The 24,138-nt window shown below is 38.0% G+C and overlaps 1 protein-coding gene across 3 annotated transcripts in view; it reads left to right on the forward strand.

Annotated features, from left to right (window-relative positions):
• Positions 1–5,789: 5,789 nt before the first annotated feature.
• LOC139061808 (glypican-5-like) overlaps positions 5,790–24,138 on the forward strand; it is a 135,804-nt gene continuing 117,455 nt past the window's right edge. For all 3 annotated transcript variants that reach the window (XM_070541693.1, XM_070541694.1, XM_070541695.1), the window contains exons 1-2: positions 5,790–6,197; positions 17,925–18,086. In XM_070541693.1, the coding sequence (XP_070397794.1) occupies positions 6,020–6,197; positions 17,925–18,086 (340 nt within the window). In that variant the 5' untranslated portion in view covers positions 5,790–6,019. The remainder of the gene's footprint in view (positions 6,198–17,924; positions 18,087–24,138) is intronic.

Consider the following 24,138-nt stretch of genomic DNA (forward strand, 5'->3'; position numbering starts at 1 on the left):
CTGTTGTTTTTATCAACGCTTCCCTTTATTTCTCCTGACTCCTGTCCTCTCCCCCCACCACCTCCCTTGACTCCTAGATGTGTTTCACACTTCATCAAAAAATCAAATAAAATTCTGGTTAGCAGTAGCTGTAATTTAGAATAGTAATTAAATATTTTTAGAACATACTGAGTGGTAAACATAAGAGGCTGGAGATCAGTAAAGGAGAGAAAAGGAGCAATAATGCTGTTTTGTTTTTGTTTTAAAGAGGCATCTGTTTCTGGGTAAAGGATGATGAAAGTAAAATAAAGAGGTTGAACGTGAATTGTGCTAACAGACCTCTGAAACCATTATGCCACATGTTATAAATGGTCAATTGCAGTGATCTAATTGAGATAAAACGTTCTGTCAGAAGGTAGTCAACCCATTTTTCTGCCTATTGTGGGGAATGTAGCCTACCGGTCATGCACAAAGCAAGTCAGTTCATTCATGTTAGATCAGCACACGCTCACACAAACATGAGCATAAATACAAAGACCCTTCTGACCCCATGTGTGCAGCCTCAAAGGGAGCTTTTACATCCCAGAGGAGTTCAATGAACACACATAGTACGAGATATTCCCAGGGGTGAATGGGTTAAATAAATGTTTCCACCTATGTGCACTACAGCACTTTGTTTCGTGAACGCCAGAGGACACTCTCTCTCTAAGACAGAACAAGGGGTGAAACAGGATACAGTTCCAAGAACTTTTGTAGTGCACGCACCCTTGCAGGAACATATTTGCATACAGTAAAAACAGCCTATAAAACTCATCTGAACAAATAACAAAAATAAATAAATGAATAAAACATGAGCACCAAAGCCAGGAAGATAAAAGTATTGCAATTGATGAAAAAATAAATAATAAAAAACCCAGATCATTTTCAAGGAAAACTAAATTGACGTTCTCACACAATCAAGACAAAATAACTGTAAAATTGCCGACCCACATGTAATCTGTGAGTGTGTGATGATGACTACACAAACACAGATTAATATCCCCTTGAGCAAATACATGCCATTCAGTTCAATCATGCATGTGATGAAGTATTGATCTACTATTATTCTAACAGGCTAATGAAGAGTTTAAGCATTATAGCAATCAATGAAATGACACTGATTGTAAAGATTCATAAATACTACACGGATTTTGCTTTGGAGAGTTTTACCTCCTTATTTCAGAGATTAAAATCTAAGAAAACGTGCATGCTTCATCAAAGGGGTCACAGTGGAAAGCAGATTCTGAGAGGCTCACTAGTATTCTGTCCACTCTATATGTCTCGTGCAGGTGAGGATGAGGAGGGCGTCGGTGGAACAGATAGTGAGACAGATGTCAGACTCCCATTAAATATGCAACATGGCTTACTTCCATTTCTCAGATGTTGGTAGGAGAAGTGGAGCATGAGGTTCTTGCTCTGACCAGCAACGTGCAGACATCTGACCACACCATTCATCATGCATGCATTGTTCAAGCTGCAGATGCTTTCAAAGAGTTACTGTTCAGTGCATTAAATATCATATTTAAGAGTATCTGACTGAAAAAAGTTGGAGTATTCAGAAACAGTTTTAGGTACAGCAAAACAAATCATTTTTTCTTAGAATGCAAAACCCCCCCCCAAAAAAAATAAAAATAAAAAGAATGCAAACCTACCGTCTAAATAATCACCCCCTTCCTCTCTCTAAGGATGTCAGGCTGAGACATGTCTCCACTGTCCATCCATCCTTCACACTTCCTGCTGTTCCACTAAGACAGAGGTGAAAATGGGAGACTGAAGACAGTAATCGTTCTAACAGGCGGTTGATGGGCTTAACCCTTTGTAAGCTCTTAAATCCACAGTTTAGAGAGCCAGAACTGATGAGCTGAAGCACCCACAGATTGTGTATAAACTCCTCGACCCAGGCAGAGGAAGACAATAAAACAGAAAATAAAATTGCATGTCCCTCAGAAGCTTCTTCACCCCTCCACAACTCATTTTATATGACTGAATTAGTTGTTTTATGACAACTACCCTTAAAAGGAGGCAGGATGAGGACATGGGCTTTTGTGGATTGGTGCACACAGGATTCAGGAACATATTGTCCTTTTCTCCTAAAAAGTTGATGCTGTATGTAAAAATGCCTGGGGTGATTGTGAATCACTAAACAAACACATTGTGACATCGGAGAGTATTTAACTCAAACTGGTGTTTGAATATAATATTTTTTTTAAGTTCAGCTTTTACTTCAGAAAGCAAATATTTAGCTTTAAACAGTAAAAAGTGTCTCTTTCTACCCCTGCTATCTTGTTTTCTGTCATTGTGCACGCACACACGCACGCATACACACACACACACACACACACGGCTGTGTGGATGAGGGAAAAGGATGATTGGCGCCATCTGCTGGTCAGAATCATCTAAATAAATCACTAAGAGAGAAAAACAAGTAAACAAACAAAAAAAAAACAAGCTTAATATGAAATACCTTCATGCCTTTATGTTGAAAATGATTAAATGTTATCAAATGATGAGGATTGCTTGCAGTAGACATGCATCAGTGACACATCTGCAGACTTTAAATGCAGTTGACAAAAATATTCAAACCACCTGATTGCGCATTCACACAAATAAGATGTGGGCACTATCCTCAAAAAGTGTAAAAATGACCAAAATGTGTTTATTATTATTACTTTAGGAAAATATAATGATGTCATTTTAATTAATGATCTTATTTATTTATGTGCTGGATTAACAAAAAATGCGGATCCACTAAAAATCCTCATCTGGATCCACTAAAAATCCTCATCTGGATCCACTAAAAATCCTCATCTGGATCCACTAAAAATCCTCATCTGTGGAACAAGAGACACGATAGAAACATTTGCCTTGCACTGAAAACGAAGCAAATGTTATGAGTTGGTCACATTGTACATGTGGTAAGTTGAAAAAAGAGATAACATGAATAAAATTATCTGCAATCTCTGCAATATAATATTAAAGGTATAGCAGAGGATATTTCTGATTTTCAGGAAAGATCTCCTCATTTTGGAAAAGAAAAAAGTGCATGAGAAAGTACGCCCAGTTATCCTCATTACAAGTAGCTGCCGGCTTTGCAGCCAACTTCTTCTTCTAGCAGTAATCTGACATGAATTTCTCCATATAGTATGCTGAATTTTAGCACCTCCAGGTTGCACAAGCGCCTTAAATCGCTACTTTCAAATCTCGTCTGAAAGTAACTTTGCTGCATTGTAATGATTACTGTTACTTATTTTATTTTTAATTCTTTATTTAATCAGGCAAAAAGATTGAGAACAAGTTCTCATTTAGAAACATGACCTGACCGAGAGCCTTGGAAAATAGTACAAGAGAACAACCACAAAACAACTCCACTGACTGAGTGAAGAAAAAGCAAAGTTTAACCTGTGTAACGTACCAAAAGGGTCAATATTCATCTGCATTGACCAACATAACCTCTCATCTACAACATAAACCCACTTTCTATGTGGTCCTCTAAATCCAGAAGGGTCTGCTCAGCGCGTGTTGACATTCCATGAAGACAAAACATTCAAATAGACACTCCGTTCCCCAAGGTCCTACACTCTCTGCTTAGAAGCCAGACAACATTATTCACTCTGAATCAGTGACGACTCCATGATTTTAAAGTTATAAGTTAAATAATCATATTTGATGAATGAACAAGATTTTTAAATGAAATGTTTGAATGACCTTTACTTGAATCAATGAATTTAAAATGAATATTCTTCTTACAATGATCCATTTATGTCACATATCACTATGTGTCTGATTTAACATGTTAATCATTGTTTACACTCACACACATCACATAAGAGTTTTAAAGATTCTCATTCACAGTGTTAAAAACATCTTTGTATCTGAGGAGGGTGTGGCTTTTTGAGGGATGTTGGTAAATACTCAGAAACGTGTCAAATTCTGATTGGCTAAACTTGGCCAGAAATCATAAAGTAGTTTAATGAAACAAGAATTACTTCCCAAGTAATTCCGTTTCCAGCTGACCCCAATTCTGCCGAAATGGGAAAAAAAAGCATCTCTTTGAAACAAAATCCTTTTTGACCTTACGTCAAAACCTTTCTGCGACACCGCAAGTGATTACAGACACAACAGCTCTTTTCAGAGCGACTTCAACTCTCAGACATCCACCTTGGACACCTAATCTGCAGACCCTGGGTTGCATCTCATGGCAGGGGAAGCTGAACTCAGAGGAAGCTACTAATCCCTGAGTATTGTGGTCTCGACATCCGGTGACCTCACCACTCTGTCCGCCGGGAGCAACTCATACCAGGGTATCATAAGCCTGCATACTGACGTCTAATGAGGTTTCAATCAATAAACAATTATCTAGTTTATAACAAACAACACATTATTTTACACCCAGATTTCACAATTTCTCTCAGATACAAAGAATGGTTGCTACAATGTCTAGCTTCCATTACATTTCACACATCACATTAAATCACTCCAGATCCATCACACCGCATCTCATTATTCATATCTTGTCATGTAGAAATTGTTAGTTTAGGAAAATAATTAAATTCATTTTATAAACTACTGTATATACTGACTCTGTCTGAAGTAATACGAAGTGTGTTTATGGTCCCTGAAGAAGCAAAGAACCCTAGAATCTTCTGATTAAACGTTCAAAGATCAATCAGATTGATGTTTCATATTTAAATGGAATCATCACATCTTATTGGTCATAATTAATATGTTTTAATTGCTACACCAGAAACACACATTCAATTAGATTTAGATCTGCTGAGCCTGCGATGGCTTGCTTAAGGTCAAGTGAGTATCCGGTTACTACTATAAACACATATAATGTATGCAGCTGTATACATTCACTTTTGGAAGGTTCAATTAAAATGTGCTGTGAACAAGAGTGATTAGAACTGGTGTGTTTTAAACAGGAATTTGCCTGCAACTTTATATTTGTATCTCTCTAATTAACAATTTTAACAAAGTAAACCGGTTGTTGTAATCTTACAGATTAACCTTTATTTTCGTTGTTTTTTATTTTAGATTTTTTTTTTACCAAAAACGTACTTACTGTAACTTAAGTAATTTTTTGATTGCTGCGTTTTAATTATTTTAATGAGTAAAATCTGTTATTCTTATGTGAGTACAATATTTTGGTATTTAGATTTGTTTACTTGTTGCTTCTGGCAAATAAAATATTTTATCCACTAGATAGCAGCAGTGTGAAGAAACTCAACAGCTCCCACTGTAGATTGAATGTATTATACTGTAGACAGTCACGTGACCTAAATCACCGAAGTGCTCAATAGCAAACACTTTTTAATGTTAAAAAAAGTATACTGATTGGCCAAAACAAAACCATTAAAACATGGGCTTATTGCCCATTATTGCCACAAAATTGGCTTTTTAAACTTGCTTTTGCATAATTTTATTACTCGGTTTATTTTCATGTTTGTTTATGTTCATGTATTTTATTCAGTTTTAATGAGAAGCGCCTTGTAAATTTTTATCTGTGAAAGGTTTTAAAGGTTACTTATTTTCAAATTTTAAACAAGAACGAGGAAAATAAATTAGAAGATGTATACGACATTAAAATAAGTACATTTTCAAATATTGATACACTTTTAGTTGCTATCAGCAGTTTATATCTAGAACATTGAAATGTATCAGAACTGGAGCCGGACACTTGGCTGAGGCAGTAAATAGAGAAGGAGGGGAATGTGCGCAGCACTTTGGAAAAGCGCACGCAGGCAGCCGACCACTGCAAAGTGTTGAGCGCGCGGGCCAGGCTCGGCTCGTTCCACACCACTCCTCCTCCTCCGTCCGACAAGGAGACCCCCCAAGCCTCCTATCCCAACCAATAATGTGAAACCCATTTGGAAAAGACTTAGCAGATGTGCAAACTAACCCTCGCTTCTACGTGCTCGTTTCTATTTCCAGCATCGTCACACAGTTTGCAGCCCGGCTACAGTTGGTTTCACAGAGAGATCCGGTGAGAGATGCGGCAATGTCCCGAGGAATATGCTCACGCGTAAAGTCTTTGGACCCCGTCTGGATTCTGACGTTGGTCACCTTTGCGGTTAATGTGATAGACGGGGACGCCCACAGCTGTCGTGAAGTGAAGGCAGCTTTCCAGCAGCGACAGGTGGGACCGCTCCAATACGTACCGGAGGCTCCGCACGCAGGTAAGCGACTGGAAACCGGTGGAGAGCTCTGGTCCAAGGCGCACCGAGCATCACCCCAACAGGAGCAGCTGCTGCGCTTGTTTATGTTGCCATTTTAATGAAAATCACATTTCAATGCGCCAAGTTTTGTTTATTACTCTATTCATTCATATTTTTGGAATATTTGTAATGATTATCTAAATTGATGAGCCAGTCAGAAAGCACTGCCTTTCATTAGATGCCCTGCCGCTCTTCACTTACTCAGGTGGCAGAAGTGAAAAGGCTGTGGCAGATCTAAACTTTTCTGTCTGGTTGAATCCCTCAGATATCATGATGTGATATCAATAAACAAAATCATCAAGAGTCCGTACAACAAAAATGATTTTTCCTATTTAACCTCTTTTACCATGATTCATTTATTTATCTTTACTATCTTTGTATTTCATTTTGCTGTAGAATTTACTTCAATGTAGGATATTAAACACGCTATAATTAAAATTTATGTCAGCAGTTTACGTGCCGAAAAAACAATCCATTAGGGATCAAACTGACCACAGATCAGCTTGATCAGATAGAGACCCAATACTTTCAAAATGATCATAACTTGATTGATAAGATAAAAGGAAAAATGGAAAAGTATGGAATATATTAGGTAAAACATTGTCTTATACCTCACATGTCTGATAATTGAACCCATAATGATGTAATAAAAACTGCAAAAAAGTAATTATTTTATGCCTTTTATCTTGTGTGGAAGTTGAAGGGCTAATCAGTGATAGGCGAATATCAAACAGACCTTTTTAAACAGTGAAAGCTTCCTTTTTTTCAACAACAATGAGAAAATCAGCATTTCCCCCATTTATCAGAACTCAGCCCTGATTCATGCTGGTAATAATAAACAGTAAAGCTGATTCTATGTGTGTGCAGCATTGTAGCTAAAAGCAGCTTCACCCTGTTGGTTTCTGACCCGAGGCTCTACCAGCTGACTACTTCCTGAGGATCTCAGAGCCTTGCTGGGCGTTTTTACAGGAAGAAGGTCCAGCATGAGTTGTGGGCCCCATGCCATTGAGTGATTTATAAACTAGTAGAAGCACTTAGAAATTGATTGTGCAGCCAATGCAGATATTTAAGAACAGGAGTGATGTGCTTGGTCCTCTTCATGCCTTTCTTAAGGCAGAGCAAAGTTGCACAAGCCACAGAACCCTTCACTATTCCACCTGTTTCTGTTTACACTGTACAAGTGGACATGATTTAATCATGTTGATGACCATTTGTGAGAATAATCACAGAAAAGATTTGTGATCAGTTCCAATACTTGTACAAATGAGCAATAAGCCACATTTATACTTCAAATCTTTACACCAAGAGGTAATTTTCTCATATTTATTCCATGTCTGATTTTGCCAGTGACTCCTGAAAGCATTTAATATCTCTGTAGTGTTATGGTACGAACTACTGTCTAGCACTCCAAGAAAAAGTGATACTGTGAGGATAAACATAGGTTCCAACTCTGTATGAGGCTAAACTCACTTAGAGAAAATCCTGGCTTTAGCTCAGCTTTCCTAACTTTGTTCTAAAGTTATTCTCCAAGCATAATATTGCACAATATGTTTACTATATGATCTGGCCTGGAAACGTTTGGACACTAACATCCATGATTTTCAAATCAGAATATAAAATAATATTTTCATTTTGAATCACAGATTGATCTTTCTAATAAATGGTAACAATAAAGAGATTAAAGACAAAACCCTCTAATGTACTAGCTCTTAGTTTTAATTAGAGGGTATTTGCATCATTAACAACAACATGAGCAACAAAAGTTCAAAAGCAAAGTCTTATATTGTAATTTAATGCAATTAAACTGTTTACTTACATTTCTAAATACAAAGAAACTAAATTAAAGTTTTGGAGATTGATTGCGAACAATGTGATGTGGCATACGTTTTCAGGCTCTTTGACATTTATCGACTTTAGTTGCCAGTTTTGTTAGACTTAGAGTGCGACTTTAGTTAGGTTGACTTGAATCAGGGGCGGATTTAGGACTGAAGAAGATCCGGGGCTTAACACACACACACGTGACACGCACTAGTCAACATCATATATGTATATATATATATATATATATATATATATATATATATATATATATATATATATATATATATATATATATGTCTTGTACCACATAAATTTTAATCTGAAGCTACATATTAAGCATATTCGGGGCAGAGTATTGTTCCTGTTAGTGTTTAGTGTGAGATGATAGTAAATATTCCCTTTCTTTCTCCAACAACTTTACCTGATAAGCTAACTTTAGGCAAACCAGCAGCACAACACATATTTTCAAATAAGACTCACAAACCTGAGTCAGCACCAGTCTCATCAAAGCTGGGGTTCTGTTGCGGTACTTTTGGTCTAAAAAAACATCCTTATGTCCATCTTCACTCATGCGTTTCAGGCAGAGAGTGTAGAAGAAGCCGGCTGCTGAAGGGCTTCTTCTTCATTGGTGGAGGCTCCGGCAGGCTGTATACAAACTACTGCCAGCTGCTCCCTCTCTGTTGGACTTTGGTACTGCATGTTACTTCCGCGATTTAGATCCGGGGCTTTTCATTAAACATTCGGGGCTTGAGCCCAAGTAGCCGGGCCTAATGCCGCCCCTGACTTGAATCATAACTATTCCCAGAGCAAAACCGGCTGTATTATTGCAATCAGAACAAGAAAGGTAAGATATTTTATTCAAAGTACTGAACAAAACAAAGACTCACCCTGTTTGTTTTAATCTAAGTGAGAGTGGATGTAGCAGCCAGGTGTTTGCAGATAATAGACAGTGTCTTGCTGCAGGTACAGTACAGAAAGTCAATGACAGTTTACGATGCACAAACAGTTATGAATTAGACTTACCTCAATATACATCTATTTTGTCCCAATATTTAAAGGGTCTATATTTACAATGAACTGAAGTTCAGCTGTACAAAAATACGAGCAGAATTGAGAAGTTTCTTGTTCTCCTTTAACACTTACTCAGCCTGAGATGTCCACTTTCAAAAATAATGAAAAATATTATCTGCTCCTAACAGCAGTAGAGGTTAATAAAATGACATTTTTAATCTTTTATTTGACATTAAACCTTTTGACATTTCTAAACAGTCACAAAGGAGTTCTTGGCAAATGAAACTTCACTTTTTTCCTCATATATTTCTGCAGCAGTTGTTGCACATATTCTTTAATCGGCGTAGCTGGAGTCTTAAAACCACAACAGAATGTGATGATGACAAATAAATAACAGTAATTAGAAAGGTCTTAATTAGACTGAACAGGGTGAGGGGAACTCAAAGCACACATCCGGACCATTGTAGTATTAAATCTAGTCTTCCTCTCATGTCATTTTCCTTTTGGTGATTTTCTTTTCTTTTGCTGTGAACTTGTTAAGCTCTCTGTAATCAGTGCAAGGTCTGAGCGTACCGTTTTCTCCCCAGAAATACTCACTAGTGACAAGAAAGGCCAAATGATAGCTACAGCTAGGAATTCCTTAATGTATCAAGTAAAGCTTCAGAATTAGGACAGATAAAACAGCCAAAAGGCCTATGGAGGCATCAAGACAAAAAACTGTTCTCCTAGGAGACACTGGGGTTAAATCATGACGAATTCTGAGAATTAGAGAAGGGTCAAAGGAATTAGGCATAGTCCCATGTGTTGTAGAGGGAGGATGAGTAGAGCACAGGCAGGATGAACTACATAATAAAATATACTTTCCCTGTCACCCAGCTGATGTGTGCTTTAGGAAGTTTTACTGGAAGTATGATCTTGAAGAGATTTATTTAAATATCTGTATTTTTTTCCTGTTGATTACCAGTGACTCATATCTCCACTGGGATGGTAAAAAACCTTGCAGAAGCCAAGTAAGATTCCTCACTAAATCTTAAACCTTCACATTTTCCCATCAGCCCCAGAATTGACAAATGCTTGGATTAAAAGAGAAGTGTAGTAATCAGAATCAGAATCAGAATCAGAATAGGTTTATTGCCATTGTCAGTGAACAAACAATTCACAAACTAGGAACTTGCTTCGGTACTAATGTGCTACATATAACATGAATAATAAGATTAAAAATAGAATAAAATATAATGAAAAAACTAGAATAAAACTTTCAGCTATAAAAAATGGCAGGTAATGGTAACATGGCCGATAACGTGACGTTGTGTTGAGTACAGAAGACCAGCATGGTTGTGTGTTTATAAACTATACTGTAATTATGGCAAGGAGAACGCATGAATTGGAATGAAAATGGAATTAGTGGAAAGTGCAGTCAATGGTTTAAAGGTGTGGAACACTTGTTTAATCGAAACATTTGCAGTGGTCAGAATGAACGTCTTGTTAGTCCGGCTCCGATGCATGTTTCAGGAACTAGGAGATTGCCAGCTGAGAGGTGAGTGTCAGAAACCAGGATTTTGAGTCTTCTTTCCTGATATTTGGACATCTCACCTCTGACTAGCTAACAACAACTCAATTGTACCACTGACTGAGTTTGCTTTGCAATGCTAATATTTTATCTCCACAAATAACACAAGCATGGAGGAGTTCTGCTGTGTTGTGGAATTACTACTGCTAACAGTTAGCTTCTGCTAGCTGAGACGTTCTCTGCTGATTCCTAGATGCTAAAAATACAACAGCCTTCCCTGTTGTGAGCCAAGATGGACGAGTCGATGAATGTTAAGGGACAGTGTGACGTAAATCTGTCAGACTTTTCTAATCCTAGAGTTTCACTGTCTATTTTCTAGCCAATGCAAGAGATAGGTGTAGGAGACTATTTTCATGTTCAGCCTCCATGTTAATCTCAAAGTGACAGATAAGTAAACAGTGGTTTCTAAGAGAAGGACCTCTTTAAACAATTTGAGGTAGGGAACAAAGGATGTACCTCAAAGGGCAATAAGTGCAAAACATGAAGCATTAATAATCTTTTAATTCAGTGACTTTCCAATTTTGTGAATCGATTTTCTGACTTTTTTAGCCAAAGAAGAAGAAAAGCTAAAGAACTTGGGTCATAAATTACAAAAATCTACACCAAATGAATTAGTGAAAAACTAAGCTAAATGAATAAACAAACAAAACGGTGCGACTCGTGTTTCCAAATTTGATGCTTCCTCCATATTAATGGTGCATTCCATTTGCACTTGGAAATTCCAACATCCAAGTTGGAAAAATCAACGTTCCAACTTATGTGGACTATATCAGCTGCTTGTAACAATAACTGTAGTTGTGGTTGAAACGTGTTTACTTTACAAGACACTCTTGGATCTAACATCAGTATTACATGTACTGTATGTATTTTCTTCAACAGTAAATGGAATTCACAATTTGCAGCATAGACATCAAAGTGTAGATGCTGCGTAGACCGCTAATGCAAATGGCGGCTGCATTTGCGAGCTCCACTCCTTATGTCTATGGTTAATAGGTTAATAGCTCCATCAAAATATGGAGCAATGAAACAAAATTAAACTGCGAGAGAGGACTGATCACTTTAACGCTGATCAAACAAAATACAGTCAAATGGAACAAGTTTTAGAATAATCGTTTCATGAAGGCGTACTGAGCACCACATGTAGAAAGGGGATTCTTTTAGCAGCAGAGTAACTTGTAAGTTCAGTTTAAGTATCAGCGAGTAGGAGTCTGGAACTGGAAGAGACGTAATAGATAGCTGAGTGGGAAACATACTTAGAGATTCATCCTGACCACTTGATATGTTTGTTTAGCACGGCGTTACTATTAGCAACAGAGTGTCATCTCTTTTGCAAGAGGTTTGAAAAACAATGGAAGGATCTTGGTTTAAAACACATACTGTAAGCCATCTAGAGCAAGACTCACAAACACAATACAGTAGCAAAAATGGGCTATTTGAGATATTCTGTATTCTGTATTGGCATATTAACGAGCTATTAACCCTCCCACTGTCTTCATGGGTGACCCCGCAAAAAAAGTTGACCATTGAGCAGGATTGATGGTTTATCCCTTGAGGTCCACTTGGCAGGAGTGAGGAGTGGGCACCACCTCACCCCTGTCCCTGCCATAGAAACTCTTCTAGAATCTTCTTGAGGGGATAAAATACACATTTGTTTTGTGCTTTCATGTTTTAAGTCAGATGCAGCTAAAAATTAGAAGAGTGTGAATTAGAATTTGTTCAAGTGGGAAAAGTTGGCATCCAAATATGTAAGCGAGCACAATTATACAGAATTTTTTTCAGCTCTTTCATCAAAAACCAACAAAAATCAATTTAAAATTGCTCCTTTTAACAGTCTGATGGTTGTTTTAGTGAACAGATTTCTCACTAAGTAGCAGAAGTGTGTCAGCTAAGTTATTTGTTCCTGTTTGAGATGTAATACTCTCAGACTCTACATCTTTTTATTTATTAACTCAATTTAAAAATGTACCAGTATGAGCAACAGTGTGAAATGACAGTGGAAACGGTCTGAATTAGGTTTTTTATGCACTGTGGTTTTTTACTGCTTATTGCTTTTTGAAATATCACAACACTCTAAATAGATTCACCCCTAGACAGCAAAGCTAATGAATAAACTCGGCTTTATTCACATTTGTTGTGATTGTCCAACACATTCAAAAGTTCTGTTGAAACAAAATTTCCTAATTTTTCATTTCAAACTGTCATTCAATGAGAGTTCATCAGTCATTTAAGATGGAAAACAACAAATATGAAAAATAAAGTTTGTTATCTCATGTTGCCACATCCTTAAACAGTTAAAGACCTTGGCGAGCTCTCAAAGCCCACCATAGACTCTGACTGACTGAGGTTGTTTTGATTTCCTTTTAACTTGGCCTCTCTGACTTGGACAGTGCACACAGAGCTTACCTACCGTACACATATGAAAACATAGAGCATCTGTATTTACATTTTCTGGTCATCGCACAGCTACCTACTTTAATGCATTACAGGATTGAGAGAAAAACTTCCATAGTACGTTTTCTTCAGAATGAATTATAAATACATTTTTTAAAAGATCTTTTAAAGACAATTCACCTTTTTTAACATGTTCTCTCAAAACTCAGTTTACCAAATGTTGCCCAATGTGAAGAGAAGTTCTTTGATAACACTTTACAACCAAGGTTTATGTTTATCTTTAGGAATTTAGCAGACACTTTTAAACGTGATAATGAAGCCAAACAAACACTAATCAGACAATCCTAGGTGGCAAGCTCCCTTTATTAACATTACTTAGGGCATTATTAAGCATTAATAAACGATTAAATGAAGTTTTAACAACTGCTTAACCAGATTATGTAATACAGACACCCATTACTAAGCAGACACCCCCTCTGACCCTTTGTTCTAACCTTAAGGACACTTAGTACAGTAGTCCTGTGCTATAACGCAGTTCACCCTTCACTGCCTCTCTGTGTTGTGATATTTTTTCGTCGATAAAAAAAAGGTGACAACAGTAATTGACATCAACGAAAATCCAATCTGAAATTGGAAAAGATAGGTGAATGAAAAAAGAACCAATCACAGTCCAGAACCAGCCCCTGTTTGAACAAACTTACGGAAATGCTGGTAACAGTTTAAAAATGTATAATGGGTTCGACACACGGGAGGCAACATGTGGCAGCGGCAAAAGCCAGCAACAAGCTCTGCCACAGGGCGAATAGCGAGTCTTCCGTTGTTTTGATTGGCCATCAGATTCGAGGGAATTTGGGGTTATTAAAACAGTTCAGATTTGAAGAAGTCGATATGAAGTCTCAAAAGGTTTTGCTGAAGTTCGTCCTACATTACAAACAAAAACCAACTCACTGACAATTCCCCATGCCGCTGCAGTTTTTGTGCATTGTGTGTATTCTTTGTATAAATGCTGTTTTCCTTCATGTTTGCCTAGAAATGTCCTGAGAAGCATCCTGTCCGCTCATTGGTCAGTCAATAAAACCTCCGCTAATTGGTCCTTGTCCGAGCAATGAAAAGTTGACATTTTTTAACTTTCTGGAATTGCATCGCTGGCTTGCCTGTGCACAACAAATGCACAAGCGCAAAGTTTCACATACACGTGTTGCTTAGCCGGAGGGAAAGCCGCCATTATCACTTTGTCACACATGTTTCCTTGAAAATGAATGGAGAAGAGGTGATGCCGCCTCTCTTGTGTTGAGCCCATAAAACAAGAACATATCTGTGGCTTGGAGGGAAAGCATTAAAAGCGGCCATTGGAAAAGACTTTTCTTGGTGAGTGCACAGGAGTGGAAAATTGGATCCGAACCAAAACCACCCCGAACCGAACCAACCTACAATGTTTGTGCATCTGGTTGCTTTACTGTTTTCCTGGTGCTGCTATGGCCGTAATAGAAACAGCGTTTGGTGCTCTAGCGATGGCTTTGTGAGAAAAAAAAAACATTCAGGCAGCTCATGAAATGTTCAGATAGCTCACTTTGTTCAATTATTCAAGAAAAAACTAATAAACACACCCAAAATCAATTCTTATCTTCAGTAGAATTTTGCATGTGCAACGGTGCACGATTTTTTTTACAGTGCATTTTGCTCTACATCATGATTAGGGCATTGAAAGTGTTTTAAAAGAGAGAGAAAAGTTTTAAATGTTAACGCCTGTCTGAGAAAAGTGTATAAAGTGTGTGTAGTGAGGGGTTTTACAGCCTTTAAACAGCTATCATAATAATTGTAAAAAATAAAGTTGGCTACTTTGCCGATTTCACCTTTTGTGGGGTTTTTTTACAATGTAAACACGAGACCACTGTAGTTAGCAATAACAGTAATGTTAATAAACTGACCCTTTGTTTATTAATGCTTACTAATGCACTAATTAACATTAATAAAGGGTTCTCTTATTGTAAAGTGTTACTAGCTTCAGAAATCCCATATTTTGTGTGTAAATTTATCCTCTTGACTAAAATTAAAGGCAGGAGATGTGCTTTCATGAGGTGAAACTCTCAAAGACAAACTAAATTAATGTAGAAAAGATGAACGTAATTCTGCAGGAAGAGCATGAGAAGGGGGTATGTTATGTCCAATTGATACCATTGGACTCTGCCAGTCTGTGGCTTCGTGCCCCTCTGACATAATGCTGCTTCAGCATTGCCCTCCCGTTTTACATCTCTCTTTACGGTCTCTGTGTCCTACCCCTGCTCTCTTGTGTGGCTTTGGACTCTGTGCCAGCCATGAGAAGGGTCGGGGAAAAGCCAAGCATTCTAGTTTAGTTTCAAGGCAGTCCAAAAAAATCCTGGAGTACAGCAAAGAGCCCTTTGAGGTGTGTTTTCCTTCAACACGGCCCATCCGAAAACCTGTACAAAGTAAATATCCTTGACGCTATGAGAGGAGCTTGGAGTTTCGAAGGTCTTTGCTTTCCTGAGGCGGGGGGAGGCTAACTGTGTTAATTACCTGCCTTCTAACAAACTTATTCTCGTACTCTGAAAAAAAGGTTGCAGCATAGAACATATATCAGCATCAATAATAAACAGCACTCACTCATCAGCAGAGTAATAGCACATTTATATTGCATATACAGCTCACATTGTTTTGTGAGGTATTACTAAATGAGATGATGAATGTATTTATATTTTGTGATACACACCATCAAACACTCGCTGCATTCATTCATAATAAGCTGACATCTTGTCAGCAGCACATTATAATCAGCTCTGCTGTAGAACCAGAAAATGTGAGTGGCTTATGAGTTAACACGGCATTTATTCAGTGGAAGGGCTTCTCCTTTCTGTAGTTCTGACAAGACCAGATGAGAACAGTGGCGATTAAAGGGAAAACACACCTTCCACCCACCCTGGAGTGTGTTAAGGTTTAGCCTGCAGATTGTATAGTGTAGGCTAATTACACAGAGCCTGGGGGAACGGGATACTTGGCTTATTGGCTTCTATAATGAATCTCATAAAGACCTTTTACCTGAAATCTGAAGTTACTCTATGACCACAATAATAAAGAAGTGAAACATCAAAAGAGGTTAATGAACATTGAGTTGGGTGTTTGGTTGGGGGTCTGGGATGTATGTGATTGTGACTAATTTTAGGACTTTCTCTTGTAGAGGGTTACACAAACCTAAACCTTTATTGTGTATCACAGGCAAATACATTTTTTTTGAGGGCTTGAACACTTTTTAAGGTTGTGTGATCTGCATGCTGAACATTTCAAACAAATACAGATTTCAGAATCAAACTAATACTAACTAGTAATCAGGGGTGTGGACTCGAGTCATTATTTTAAGAACTTCTGACTTGACTTGATAAAATCTATAAAGACTTACAACTTGACTCAGACTTGAATGCCAATGACTTGCGACTTGAATCAACTTGCATCTGTTGACTTGATGATGACTTGAGCATATTTGATATTTTAGCACAAAAGTGGCTCGGCATGGACATAAATCTTAAACAATTCTTCGTTCTGGGTTTGATTTACTGCTATCTGCAGCAGCACTTTCTTTATAATCCGTTTCAGTTGCACTTTCTGCTTGTTTGAGCAAATAAATGAAGCTTTAAGAAGCTTTATTTCTGGAATTTATTCATTATCATTGTCATTAAATTTAAATTGGACAGATGACTTGATTATGACTTGAAAATTCAAAGTTAAGGACTTGACTTGGACTTCCACATCATTGACTTTGGACTCGACTTGGACTTGATTGTCCTTGACTTGGACTGATAGACTCGTGACATGACTGGAAAGACTCGTGACTTACTTGTGACTTGCAAAGCAGTGACTTGGTCACACCTCTGCTAATAATTATAATGAGCGTTTAAATATGCCTCAGTGTCCTAAAGAGTCAAAATTATTCAGATAGTTTTACTTCAGACCACCTGTTTTAGCTGACAGCTTATTTAACAACCAAAGTCTTAAATGATCACTTTCTTCATGTAGGTACTCGCTGAGAGGCAATGCTGGAATCCACCTCGAGTCTGTGGTTTTAATTTTAATGTCATAACTCAAAAGAAAGAGCCAACAAGAGTGATCATGGAAAAGGTGGTAGGGTAGAAAGAACTCATGAGTCAAATGGGTTAATAACATTTTAGACATGAATTTTAAACAGTGTTGTTTGTAATTATTTTTTAAAATGCACTCTTGCTCGAAAAATCGTTTTTTTTTAAAAGAAAAACATTCAAGTACAGATTGTTCCCTCTGAAAACAACAAAAATTTAAAAAAGATAATATAGACTAACTCTAAGACGAGTAACCTAAAGCAGTGCCTGGTAACTAGGGATAGCAGGATTTTAGGCAGGAGGATTCTCAGCAACAGTGTCAAAATAAAAAGAATCAACTGACTCCCACAGAGAAAGAGATAATAGGCTAACAGATAGAGGCCAGTTATGACTTCATTCATCTGGCTCTGGGTCGGGAACACATGCAGCCTCTCTAGGTAATTAAGAAACACCCAGGCCTCACGAGGATGTGCCAGGCAAACGAGAGAGGGAGCAAAGAGGGAAAGAGGGATTCAGAATGCAGCCCTATTGTATTTCATGGAGGGATTTGAACAGTGAGGCATTGGCCTTGTGGTTCGTCCTAATGCCATGCTTTGGTCTCTGATTACAACTGACTCTACTGTCTAACTTGTCCCTCAGTAAAATGAGTTATCATGTCCAACTTGTGATTTATAGATGGATTTATATTCACACCAATGAAGGTGTGAATCAACAGTTATCTCATGGTCTGTGCCTCTCATGACTGCTTATGTGTGATTTTGAAATAAATACTAAAGTGATAACAGTTTTTTTCTGTTTTGACTTTTCCAGATGTTGACCTGCTGGTTTGTAAACACCAAGGTCCTTCTTGCTGCACCAGGAAGATGGAGGAGAATTACCAGCTTGCAGTGCAACGAGAAACGCTCCACAACTTCCTGGCCTACAGTTATGAGCTGGAGAACCTCATCCAGAGCCATTCAAATGCCTTTGATGGTAAGTTCTCCAACTATGGCGTCAAGCAGTGGCTGCACTTTAAGTGACACTCAGAGACATGTTGAGATGACCGTTAGTTATCTGTGACATCCAGTGCAATAACTGGCATTATGATACTGATACCCAACAGTCATAGCATTAGTATTTACTTAGAAAAACTGACCTTTGGTTTTATGGTCATGCTTTCTGATGCATAGATGATTTTAAAGATGCCTGAGGACATATGACCTTAATCTTACAGTTACAATGTGTAGTTTTACCATTAATCTCTGGAAATATCCATTGAAAAGTGTTGAAAATGAGTGAAATGATGCCCCCTAGCTGAAAAATATTGGCAGCTTTGTAACATATAACCATAAAAATGGGGTATAAAATACATGGGTGTGGGTCTAAGTCTCTGGGCGACGCCCTTTTAGATGCCATTTTTCCTTTTACGGGAGCCCGTGAGGACAAAATGCATTTACTGATTTGTAACAAGTGGTTACTCAACTTTCACCATTCATAAACGTGGTTTTACACATCTACCTCTTTGGTCGTTGCAAGTGATGGAAGGGAGTCTGATCTGTTTGTTATTTTTCTTGAGGCTGCGCTCCTAGAGATTTTTGATCAACTCAATCACTTTATTAAAGACAGATAATGGTCCATTGCAAATAATAAAAAAAAAACACACTTAAGTAAAACAAAAAAAAATAAATTAATTAATAAAAAAAATTCATGCACATTGTTACAGGCTCACATAAAGGTTTAGATGCCAATAATTCTACATATTGGAATAAAACATAACAGAGCTCTGTGAAGTTTGTCAGACAGGATTATGTTGTTCTTAGACTCCGATAACCTACACATACAACTGTACACGATAGTCCGTTCTACTCCAGGGCTTGCAGGTACACCCACACTAACAAACATTGTGCTCACACTGCACCATCTTGGCATTCTAAGCATCACCCTCAACCTGTCACTATAGGTAACAGTAAGTTTCCTCATGCTGCTTTTCTTACAGCGCCTTCATAAATAGGCAGAGTACATTGGGGTACAATATGCTTGAAACAGTTCAGTTTTAACAGGTACGGAGCACATTCCAAACTTACGCATCAGAGTGTTAGCCTGTGCATTCTGTAGATGTCCACATCATCTGTCAAATCAGCAGATATGAGGTGTCCCAGATATTGAATCACATTGCTTTCTTCAAGAACAACACCGATACAAAGAAATCTAGAAGTACCACCTTACTGTCCTCCATACTTCTCACAATTAAAAGATTGCTCTTTCTGGCATTAAAGTTGATGTCAAACTCTGACCCATACTGAGAGCAGACCTTCAATAGCTGCTGAAAGCCAGCACTGTATGGGCTGAGGATCACCAAATCGTCTGCATACATTAAGTGGTTTATTATTGTCCCACCAACCACACATCCAGTTCTACAGTCACTAAGTTGCTTTGACAAATTGTCCATATAAACATTAAAAAGAAGAGGAGGCATACTACTTCCTTGTCTAACTCCCTTGCAAACCTTAAATGGAGAGGACACACAAATACCCCATTCAACATACATAGACTGGTGAGTGTACCAATAGGATAATATCCTAATTAGGGACTTAAGAACCTTCCTGTCCTGTAACTTCTAAAACAACTTTTTGTAGTTTACACGATCAAAAGTCTATGATGCGTCAATAAAACCCATAAAAATGGTGGAATTATGCTTGTTATAAAAAATGTGCATGTCTGTACCATGTTTTGATTTAAAACCAAATTGTCAGTTGTCAAAACAAAACGCTCCATTCTATTTAAAATGGTTCTCTCCATAACCTTAGATTAAACACTGGCCAGCGCTATAGGCCGATAGTTATCTCTGCTACTAATTTTGCCAGCTTTATCTTTCAGATGGGCACTAGTTTAACAGATAAAATTGAGTCAGGTACAATGTCATGGATTTAAAAATCCTGGAAAACAGATAGCAAGCAGAGGAAAGAGTTTCCTACTGGCATGTTTTAGGTGTCCTGAAGGAATATTATCCCTACCACAAGCCGTATTGCCCTTTAGGCCCATAACTGCATCATAGACCTCCTGGAGAGACTCTCACATCTTCCATAGTATCGGTATTACCCACCACAGGGGGGTCACTCTTAGCACAGTTAAAAAGCTCACAATAATGACTCTGCCACATCTGGCCACACACACCTAATGGCACATTTGTAAGGTTTCTACACAGACACAAAACTGCCACTTGCTTGCAATGATTTAGGGATATACTGCCCCCTAAACGCCAGGGAAAACACATGCTGTCACTTTAAGCCTAGTTTATACTTCTCCATCTGCAGAAGTACGGAGACACGCAGTGCCATTGTCCGTCGTCCTCCGACAGCCATGGACAGAGTATGGCCCAAATATGTTAACTACGCAAATGCAACTTGTTGTGATTGGTCGGCCCAGCAACAGCCCAAGATCATTTCCCGTTTGACACCCCTTCGCTCCCGTTCAGTTCTTTGTTCCTCGAGATCAAGCAGTTCCAACTCAATAAAAACTCACTCTCTGTCTGCCATTGCTTCTTGAGTGAATTCATGTTTACAAGCTGAGGTAAAAATAAATAAATAAATAAACAAATAAATAAATAAATAAATAAATAAACAAAGACCAAAGACGTCACTGCAATGGTAAGAAAACCTGTCAAAGAAAGTCTATATGCCCCCTGCTGCCCTGGTGGAGAATTGCTTCACAACATTAACAGAGGAGTATAAAAGAAAAAACGTCTGTGTTAATACATGTTTGTGTGAGTGCAAGCATGATGAAAGAAACGTATAAACTAGGATTTAGCCTCTAGAACAGCAATAACAAATTAATGTGTCTTGGAAGCAAACCACTCATGCAGTCCATGCACTAGTTTTTGATAGTTTGTTTCATTTTTATTGTTGTATTGGTTCTTATATGAAGTCTGTTTCACAACCGTTTTACAGGAAGTTACCGGGTTGCACAACAGTGCTTTGGTCAGTGTTGTCACCTCACATCACGGAGGTCTCCTGGTTTAATCTCAGCTGATGTATTTTTGTGTGGAGTTTGTTCTCACTCTGCAAATGCTTGGTTTCTTTGGGAATTCCTGCTTCCTCTTAAACCCTGAAAACATGCATGTTAAGTTGCTTCAGATATTTGTCTCATGGGTCCCTGAGTTGGCCCATGATAGACTGCTGACCTCTACAGGGTGTAACCTTCCTCTTGTCCATTGACTGTTGGGATTGGCTGAAGCCTAGAAGTGAGATGACGTGACTGTGTTTGAAGAATGCTTCTGGTATGTGTCTATTTTTTAAATCCGGATTTAGATCCTTCCCATCTTACATCATGTCTGAGTCTGTCTGGGCAGCGATCTGCAGTTTTGCATATCCAGAACAGGCCAAAATGGAAGACAACAATGGAATAACAACAGAAAAAGGATTCAATGGTGTTAAATGATGATGTCACCAGCTCCTACTTGTCAATGCCTTTTATGGACAGTCTGTCATGTCTGGGTGTCTTTAGAGGATTGTAAAGTATAGCAAGTGGCTCATATGATGCATGAAGTCATTAGAATTTGAGTTGTGCTTGAGTGCTGTTACTTACACTTTAGATGATGAAAACTATCAGTAAGAGCCTTCTTAATGTCAATGAATATTGATCAGTTGCATGCAGAGCATTCCACATCACCTAGCACGCTTCTTAGCATAGATGCTAATGGAGAATAATACTTGTTTTATTCCACATTCTTGCATCAAAGGTTACATTTGCTCCAAATGAAGAAGAATTGGATTGAGATAATAAATAAAAATAAAAACAACTGCTTCCCTTAGTGAATCTTTTCTTCACATTCTTTTGTCTTTTGTCCAGCACACCTTTTGCCAATCCAAGCTTTCTCTGGCTTGTTTATCTGATCAACTGAGGAATTTTTGTAATTTGTTTTTACATTATCATAAAATTATCATTGATGATGAAATCTGACAAAATTACACAACATATATTTGAGAAGTATCTTTATTTCTATTTTAACAGGACACATTTTTTTCACAGTATAGCTCATTTCCTTTGGCCCTCCTTTCAGTTTCTTGTTTCTTTCATATTTAAGCTCATTTTTTCTTCCTTGTCATCTTTCATCTGACTTTTGGCAATCAGTAATTTCCAGACATACCTTTTTCATTTTAATTTTCTTTTTGTTCGACTTGGCTGCTGTCATAACATTTAATATTCTGTCCTTTCAAATATTTTATGCATTCCACTTGTCTTTTTGTAGTTTATGTTTGGTTCTTAAAATGTTTTTTGACTCTGGTTTGACAACACACTTTTATGGCCTCAAATACTTTATTCTCTGGTTGTTGACTTTTTTGAAAAAGGGTTTTCCATTTTTTCCTTTTTCATCCCCTGGCTTCATTCTTGTTTGTCCTCTTGTGGCCTGCTGGGGAATTCTTGCAGGCAGAGCCTTTTGTACTTCTACAGGGGTCCAGGTTTCGTGCCGACCAAGATAGGATGATAGGAGAAAGAAAGAAAGAAAGAAAGAAAGAAAGAAAGAAAGAAAGAAAGAAAGAAAGAAAGAAAGAAATGCCCTTAAGACATAGGAAACACATTTTCTGCCTGTCTTCAAAAGAGTAAAGTTGCCTTAGACTCACTTAAAACATTAAACATTATTTAAAAGTGTAAACTTTAGTTCAAGATGAGCCTAACAATTATTTTAAAGGGAGAATAAGCAGTTTTGACTTGCTTTTAGCACCCCCTAATGCCAGTTTGTAGAACTGAAAGTAAAGCGTTTCTCCTCGCTGTGCATTCGTCTTTTTAACACCGTAATCTAACAGCTGAAAAGTCTCCCCAGGCTTCATTAGTGTCTGCAGGGGTGATTCATAATTAAATAAAAAAATAATTGACTGTGTTCATGATCTAAAACATGCAGGAAACATGCTGCAATTAGACTCCAGCACCAGTTATATCAGCTCAATTTTCTTCAAAGTCCAAACAAACCGGACCAGCAACTCTGAAGGTGCAAGTGGAAAATTCTGGCCACAGGGGGCGAGAGGGGTTGGGTGGCCTGTCAGTAACCCTTAAGGGTAATTTTAGCATATAATGGCACAAGAACATGGTTTGAAATTTAGAAAAATTTGCAAAGTATCCCTTTAACAATAGGAAAAATAATAGGTGGCATTGATAAATATTATATCTGTCATGTTATGTCTGTCTGTGTATTATCACTCTGCACATTTACATTTTGACAATTGTGTGTGTGTGTGTGTGTGTGTGTGTGTGTGTGTGTGTGTGTGTGTGTGTGTGTGTGTGTGTGTGTGTGTGTGTAGACTCACTGAAGACGTATAAGCATGCATTATATTCACCACCATCACAAGCAATGATGAGAGTAACACCATTATTTTAAATGGTGTTACAAAAAAGTATATTTTTTTCAGTAACGAGTAATCTAATTAATTATTGTCTTTCATCAAAACGCCGTTTCTGTTACTAAGAAAATGTGTGTGTTACTAATTCAGCAGCGTGGTGTGTTGAAGCTGTCATCAGCTGATTGGGAGCTTAAGTGGCGGATGTTTTCATCCAAGTGCATCACGGCCCGTGAAGAACGAGGAACACGTGATGAATAATCTACAGCTGCAGATCCGCAGATTCGCTGCTGCAGGCGTAAATCTGCAGTCGTCCCCTTCTTGGCATGACAGCGGGACATCCAGAAGGTCCGCTCACCTGCTCACCGCCCAGACGTCCTGATCTTCTACTTTCCTAGATCATCCAACTGTAACCTGCTTCTGATCATTTCTTTAGTCCCGCTGTAACACTGATGCATCAGTCTCAGACGTCATGGTGCTCAGGTGTTGTTAGAACTACCTGTGTGTCTTTACCACCCAGCTGCAGCTCTTCTGTGTTTGGGTCTGAACCAAGTTAGTACATTTAAGCCCTCCATCAGATTAGTGTCATCTTAGAGGATTTGTATTTATTTATTAAACCATTACTAGATTACCAGCAACAGAAATGCTACTAAAAACACACACTTATATGAAGCTGTAAAAAATGAGAATATTGTGCAAAATTACATTTATTT

The sequence above is a fragment of the Nothobranchius furzeri genome, chromosome 11, assembly GCF_043380555.1.
Source record: "Nothobranchius furzeri strain GRZ-AD chromosome 11, NfurGRZ-RIMD1, whole genome shotgun sequence".
NCBI classification, from domain to species: domain Eukaryota; kingdom Metazoa; phylum Chordata; class Actinopteri; order Cyprinodontiformes; family Nothobranchiidae; genus Nothobranchius; species Nothobranchius furzeri.